This window comes from Microplitis demolitor, chromosome 5 (assembly GCF_026212275.2).
Source record: "Microplitis demolitor isolate Queensland-Clemson2020A chromosome 5, iyMicDemo2.1a, whole genome shotgun sequence".
In the NCBI taxonomy this organism is placed as follows: Eukaryota; Metazoa; Arthropoda; class Insecta; order Hymenoptera; family Braconidae; genus Microplitis; species Microplitis demolitor.
Genome location: NC_068549.1, coordinates 9,856,471 through 9,864,596, shown reverse-complemented (window position 1 = coordinate 9,864,596; position 8,126 = coordinate 9,856,471). Strand labels below are relative to the sequence as shown.

The following is an 8,126-nucleotide window of genomic DNA, read 5'->3' as shown; positions in this document are numbered from 1 at the left end:
TTTATTTAACAATTAAATAAATGCATATTTAGAAAAATAATTTATTTCCTCGACACTTCTTTTTTTATGTACTGTGATAATATTTGTTCAGGAAAACATTAATGTCATAGAGTAATACAGGATATCCCTATATTACTATCAAAAAAAGTTATCATAACCCTACTAATTAATAGCGGAGAACCTGTCTCATAAATACTTCACGTTTTGAATATAATAACTCTGAAATAAGTGTCTTACCAGGGACACTACAAAAGGTAGGCGCGATCTAGTGACGAACACCGAACTACTTCTGCTACTACTGCCTAGCACCATAACTTTTTAAATTAATAATCATTAGGTTTTAATATATATTTATAAACATCAAACAAATATATATATATATATATATATATTTATTCTTAATGAATATATTTTGTTATGTCTAAGTAATATTTATTAGAATTAACATAATGATATTTTGCTTTAATATTTGAGTTTATTGGCACTACAAAATAATTTAGTTGTCTATCAAATAAATATTTTCTTAACTTTACCAAATGATTTTATTATCGTAGCAAGAGAAATATTAACGTCAACCAAATAGAAGCTATTAAATCATTTGTTAAAAATGACAAAATAGATTTTGTTGACGTAATAAAATTGAGTTGTCCCAATTAAATATTAGTTTAACAGAATTTAACAAAAGCAATTTAATTGTCCGAAGAGAAAATTTTTCTCAGTGTGTGATTTCGAGATCTTGACTAAGATAGCTACTAGGGTACTTACCGCGCTATTGGCCAAAAAGTAATATTTTTCTGGCTCTAGATATTAGAACTCCCTAAAATCAATACAGGTAATCATGAAGATTATAGTGTATAGCACGGAATAAAACAATTTCAGACTTCAGGTACTATTGGTTCTCATCTTCGAGTTGGGGAGTCAACTTAACCCTCGTTTAAAATTATCCTGTTTCATCCTTCGCTACGCAATATATTATTATATATTAATTTGTACTAAAGTTATGAAACCGTAATATTAATTCACTCGAATAATTTTTTTATGGATTTGTATATTTTAGTATTTGGATTATCTATATATAATTATTTACAAATTGCAATAAATAATAATTTTAATATACACATCATTTATTTACATATAATGCTTACGCTACTTTATGTAGTCAGAGAATGCAAACAGCATCAGTGACACACACCACCAATTTAAGATTAGTAGCTTAATTAGTCGCAGGCAAGTGGATCCCTCTCATCGTTTTCAGCGATTGTATATACTAGTTAATTTTACTGATAATATTCATATGAGCAATACGGCGCAATATCTTTTTATGACTAAATGTTTAATAATTTATCTTTTTTTTTTTTTTTCTAATTAATATGATTGATTTTTTCATGTACAATGCTGATCAGTTTAAATTAAATAAAATAAATAAATAACTTACTAAGTTATGTATTAATTTAATTATGAAATTTCAAAGTGGGAAATAATTGTTTGAATACTTCACCACATCTAGTATTCAATTTAATATTAGCATATTTATCAGCTCTAGTGTCACCAATATTGACAATTGCAATTGATTTTTTAGCTTCTTCTGCTTGTAAAATAATTCTGTAGCCTGAGAATGTAGTTAGAGATGTTCCAAGTACTAATAATGCATCAGCTTTATCGACAGCACTTTGAACTTTTTCAACAGTATGTCTTGGTACATTGTCTCCAAAAAATACAATATCAGGTTTCAATATCCCACCACAATTATTACACGGTGGTAAAATAAATCCTCGGATATGTTCTTCTGAAAGTTCTACATCACCATCAGGTCGTATTTCTTTACTAACGGCATTAATAGTTGGGTTTAATTTATCTAAAATCTTTTGAAAATCATGTCTATAAATTTTATTATCACAATTTAAACACATAACTGTGTAACCAGTTCCATGTAATTCTATTACATTAAGACTGCCTGCTTTTGAATGTAATCCATCAACATTTTGAGTTATAACACATGATACAAGGTTTATATCTTCTAAGTATTTGAGAATATGATGAGTGAAATTTGGTTTGAATTTTGAAAATCTGTTAACATTAATAATTACTTATTCATCTTTAAATTATTATAAAAGTACTGTAGCTAACCTTGGCCAACCAATGTAATTTCTAGCCCAATATCTTTTTCTAATATGATCATGATTTCTAAAATCTTGATATAAAACAGGCCTCCTGTTACTCGTAGCATATAATCCTACTCCTTCTGACCTGTAATCGGGAATACCACTTTCCGTTGAAACGCCAGCGCCAGTTAAAACACATAATTTTCCTTCACTTTTTATGAAATTTTCAAGTTGAATTAAATCATTTGGTTTTGGTGGTTCATATTTTGGTACAAAACAAATATTGGAGTTATATTTTAAACCTAAAGAATAATAATAATAATATTGGGTAAAAGACCTATTGCCTTATCCAAAAATTCCCATAGAATCCATTCAAATGCGACAAAAACGGCATAGAATCCTATAGACTGTATTGGTTTCTATGCGGTTTTTGTCGCATTTGAGTGGATTCTATGGGAATTTTTGGACAGGGTGACAGGATACCGATTGCGGACACTTTCATTTGTTTAAAAATTTTATTTATCGAGAATAAAAAGCAAGTAATTTAATTATTAAAGGCATAAAATAAGAAAAGACGTTTAAAAAAAAATTATTTATCATTAATATTAAATATAATAGATAAATTAGTGCCATTCTTTTTATAGTACTAAGAGTTGTCACATTACGTTATTAAATTTCTCAGTTACAAAAGTAAATATTAAGTACCCATTACTAAAAGGCACAAGTAATTAAAAAAGTATTTAAATAAGTATTGAAATTAAGTTTAAATTAAAGAAATTGAATATTTTTTGAGGCTTTAACTTTAAACCAAATTAACTTTATCTTGTTAGGGTAATCTGGTCTTCCCCAAAAAATAATTTTTGAACGTTTTTCAAATCATTGGATTCTTCACTCGTGTACAGTAGATTGTTGCGAATTTAATGATTTCCATATTTATAGTAATAATAAATTCTAAGTATACTTCTGAGGGAATGAAAAAATAACCCTGACTGATTATTGGTAAAAATAACGGCAACACTAGGTGCTCTAAACAAGCTTTTATAATAATTAAACAAACACTGATTTGTAACAAATAGAATGTAACAAACTATTGTTTAGATAATTTTATATTATTTTATTAAAGTTAATAAAAATACTTATTATGACTAATTTTTCTTACTAGAAAATAACCATGATCTACTCATTTTTTTAGAATTAAAAAGTATGACTTCATACATTTTAAATTAATTTCACCAAATACTTAATAAAATTTTTTTCTATTTATTCGATTAAACTTTAGTTACTTTTTATTGCTAAAAAAAACAATAATTTAACCTTGAATCATACATTTTCTGTAAAAATACATAGTTCCGTCTATACTCGAGATAGTTTTGAAATATTGTATAGTCGTCTCAGTGTTGCCGATGGCCGAATTTGTGATTGCCCACTCCACAGAGTCTGATTACCCGTTTTTACCCGGTACTGAAAATCAGAGTTACCAACTCTATTTTAAGCGGCAAATTCAAAATTTAATTGAATATCTCTTGACAAAGGGTATTTAAATTAAAAAAGTACGAATACATTAAACTATTATTTATTTAAATAATTTTTTTCATAAATTCATGAGTGATAATATTAATAAACATACGTAAAATATACAAATAAAATTAAATATAAATGTGAAGTATTACATTTAATCAAAGAATTAAAACCTTAAATATCGTTTTTTTCCCAAATATTAGCATCGATCATTTCATTCTTGACTAGGCTCGAAATTTAAAATATTGCCATCTTTGGATATTAAGTTTTTTGTTATCAAAATAGGTTTCAGTGTATCAGTCGATAAATTATTGCGGTGATCAGTTTTTATATTTTTCACATCACTAAAAATTCTTTCGACTGATGCGTTGGAAAACGGCAAAATAAGTAAAAAGTATATTACTTTTTTAAGATTTTTAAAAACTACCTCATTATCAGCATTTTTTAACTTAAAAATTTGATTCCAGTAATCCTCAGTTTCTAGATTAATATCAATATTGTGATCACTTAAATTCAAAAGGGCATGTCTTTTCCACTCATTATCTAAGTCTTGTACTACAACGTAGTTTTTCAGTATCGGAAATCTTTCTAAAACTACACTTAAGGATTTTATATTATAAGCTCGAGCTTGTTTAGGTTCTAAAATATGTAAAAATGTATACATAGAGTCACTAAAAACAAATTTACTTTTGATTTCACTCACAGCTTCAATGTAAAAATTAAAAATTTTTTTTTTAAATTCAATAACGTCAGAGTTTTGAACTTTTTTATTTTCTATCAAATCTTTCAGACTTTTATTTGCTTCCAAACCGACATATATATCATCTAACGGCGTGAACCGACGAGGATTTTTATGATCTAAGTTAAAAATATCATTTTTTCGAATGTGTATGATATCCATATAATTTGAACATAACTCTTTGACGAGACTTTTAATTTCAGGCTTAATCTTATGTAGTACAGGTTTTTCCGTTTGAAACATTACGTTAAAACGTGTAAAAATACCTAAAGCATAGCTTAAAAACTGCAATGTGATGTACGTGAATCGGTTATCCATAGTTTTAATCATTGTATGTAGTGTTGGAGATGAATCTTTGAGTAATTGGCCTTGAAGATAAACCTGCAAAGGGGTGTATTATTCGAGAACACGATCAACACAATTTTTCAATGACAGCCAACGTGTTGTGCTGGGTGACAATACTCTGTGGATATCAACTTTAAAGTATTCTTAAAATTCTTGCAATTCCTTTATTCGTTTCCAGCTGCGATGAAAATACGATCCTAAATTACGCAATAAGTCTTCAGCCGAAGTAGATAACTTGGTGCATGCCTTTGAAGCGACAAGATGTATCATATGGCATGAACATTTTACCGTTACAATTCCATCGATATTTTTTTTTTAATAATGCAAAGACAGATTTTTTATCTCCAACCATGACATTGGTTGTATCGAAAGAAAATCCAACCAAATTACTTAAGGGGATATTTTTTTCGGCCAAAACTTTTTCCACCAAAGAATATAAAGCGTTAGCGTCACCTGAATCTGTTTCTGCGAAATCAAAAAAGTTTGTCAAAATTTTTTGAGTTGCTTCATCGTAATAAATGACTGTAAAAGCACATTGCTTTATATTTTTGACATCGGTCGTTTCATCCATTATCAATGAAAAGAACGATCCTGGAGTTTTTAGTTTATCACAGAAATTTTTTATTAATATCTTTGATAAACTTTTAACAACGGTTGTAGTCTTCGTTCTTTTGATTGATCATTTTTTTGCAATTTTTGAATCTACAAATATGTTTGTCAAAATGGGTCCAAGTACATCCATCAATGAAAACGACAAGCATTTCGTGGCTACGATTGTACTAAGAATTAATTCTGCCCTTTTCACTTGTTTGTCTAGAGGAGTTTCTGGCATCAAATTATTGATAGTATAATTATTAGTGGGCTTTGATAGATTTGACACATATCTAGCTGATTTCGAGTGACGTTTAAGACTATTTTTATTATAACAGACTATTTCAACTGAACATATTTTACAAAATGCCTTATTACTTTCATTATGGACTGATTTCTTCAACCACTCTCTAAACTCTTCGTTATGAAGCCAAGCATTACAAAATTTAGGCACCGTTAATTTTTTTTTACGTAATCTTTTCACATTTTTCGTTTTATTCGACTTTTGACCCTCGCATTCCGAATCGCAATCTATATCTGAGCTATTACTCTAAAAAAGTTAAATATTTATTCTATATTAATTAATCTTATCTTATTAAAAATGAAACGAAATAATATATACCTGATTCAATAATTTTTTTTCAGTTTCATCATTTGTTTCTAAATTTTCATTAGACTCTGATGAATCATTTTATTGCTTTTCCTAAATTAATAATTTAAATAGTGTTATTAAATTATACTAAATATACCTATTTATATTTTTGCTATTAATATATTTACCTTTAGTAACCACCTATCCGATTTAAACTTTTATTTGATAAAATATTTAAATATCTAAAATATATTGACTTTGGCTAGGAAATATATTTACTCTTCCCGTTTATCTACACTACTTAATCTTTCGTCGTGTACTGAAATAATTAATCAAATTACTAATTATAATACTTAAGTTACTTAAGAAATTTCAATAATACTCTCAGTGAATTTCTTCGTCAGATACTTGTGATGAGCGTGATGAGTTCAAGGATTCATTGGGCTCTGATCTTCAAACAATAATTTGCTCTCATGAATTTTAAAAATTACGTTTCCTTCGTCAAAAATACAATAATTTTTAAAAAATAATAATCAATATGTACAATATATTAAGTTGAGAATAGTTACCTGGCTTTATAATAAAAAAATAATAGTTATTAATTTTCACCCGTTGACCATCTTTCATCAGATGTTCAATTGTTTTAGAATTATCCATCTAAATGTATTACGTTAATTATACAAATTCTTTAGCTGGTGATAAAATTAACTATTAAAATTTATTTATTTAATTTGACAAAACTGAAGACTATAAGCAAATAGGAAAATGATATAAAAGACTTCGTTTTTATTTAAAAAGAACTTAAACGGAAAAATAAATATTAATACGGTTTTGAATTCAAACCTATATCAATACGTTCTTCGACTAGTCAAGGTATTTTCATATATAACTACATTGAATGTCATCGTATAAAACAGAAATTTGATTGGTTAAATGCTCGCGTAAATCGCTCTTTACGTTTTTGATATTGCGCAAGCGCAAATTATAAGTGCAAGCGGTAAAATATGAATTTTAATACATGAGAAATTAGTTTAAAAAAATTTTGGCAGAATTTTTTTAAGTCGATTTTATTAAATAAATGATTACTCGATTTTACCCGCCTGTGTTCAATTACTTGCTCGATTACCCGTTTGATGACAAATTACCCGAAAAACGGGTAATTACCCGGACATTGGCAACACTGAGTCGTCTAGTGATGCTCAATCCAAATCGATTAATCGAACAATAGATGTTTTCGTTTCGATTGTTGGTTTTTTTTTAACCGATTGTAGGCCTTTCGAATAATTGAAGAAAATCGATTCTTTTTTTTGAAAACGATTTTTAAACATCGATTTTTTGTAAAATTAATTAAAGAAAAAATTTGTTTTTCAAAGTCATTCATCCTATACCGTTCAGACTCCTTCCCAGATAGCAAAATGACGTCTTGATGAGTTCTGAATTAGTTCCCATTTATGATTTGGACGTTTCATCAACATCTTAAAGAAGTCTTTAAGAAGTTCTCAAGATGTCGAATTAGCCAGCTAGCGAGCTCAGTAAGACGTCTTTAAAAAGAGTTCTCAAAGAATTATTTTTTCTGACTTCGCAAATAAGACCAGTATGAATTTACCACGACGTCTTTAAGGGGCTCCTAATTTTGACTTCATAAAGAAGTTTAAAAATGAATACATTTAGACGTCACAAAACTGACGTTTTATTTATGGAGTCATCAAGAGCTCTTAATTAAGAGTTCTTAAAAATGATACCTTTAAGAAGTCATTATAAGACTTCTTGAGGGTGCCTTTAAAAAGACGAGGTAAAGCAATCATTCCAACTTGAGTGCTGTCTGGGTTATAACTATACTTCGTGGGTTGAGCGATTGAAAACTTGTACATTTTGCAAGACTCTTAATGCTAAGCCCTAGAGTGTGCTTTACGATTAGATTGAAAAGTTCTATTTGCTTCTTTTTTATAGTTCCACTGATTCCACTATAAAACTTAGCCAACTTCTCTTTTAGCCAGTTTACATTTAGCCACATGGTTCTTTAGCCAATGTCATTGGTAGGCTTTCCTGATGGTACCCAGTTAAAATGCTAAATAATTTTTGTGACACTTTAAATTTTAAGTCATACATTTATATATAACAAATTTAATTAATTTTTCGCATGTAAAATTTACATTAATTATAAGCTGTTTGTAATTAGTTTTAGATTAAAATTATATGAAGCATAAGTATATTTGTATGGATTAAACGCATGCGCATT

At 28.1% G+C, this 8,126-nt stretch overlaps 1 protein-coding gene across 4 annotated transcripts; it reads right to left on the bottom strand.

Moving 5' to 3' along the window:
* Positions 1-478: 478 nt before the first annotated feature.
* LOC103568744 (NAD-dependent protein deacylase Sirt4) lies at positions 479-3,492 on the bottom strand. 4 transcript variants are annotated; one of them, XM_053739066.1, is made up of 3 exons: positions 3,429-3,492; positions 2,128-2,404; positions 479-2,067 (listed from the first exon to the last, which is right to left on the bottom strand). In XM_053739066.1, exons 1-3 carry the CDS (start codon positions 3,445-3,447, stop codon positions 1,452-1,454), a joined length of 912 nt encoding a protein of 303 aa, XP_053595041.1. In that variant the 5' UTR covers positions 3,448-3,492; the 3' UTR covers positions 479-1,451. The 4 variants fall into 4 exon arrangements, with proteins under 4 accessions (XP_053595041.1, XP_014298489.2, XP_053595040.1 ...); XM_014443003.2 differs by having other exon boundaries at positions 3,417-3,458; XM_053739065.1 differs by lacking the exon at positions 3,429-3,492 and adding an exon at positions 3,262-3,410.
* Positions 3,493-8,126: the final 4,634 nt, after the last annotated feature.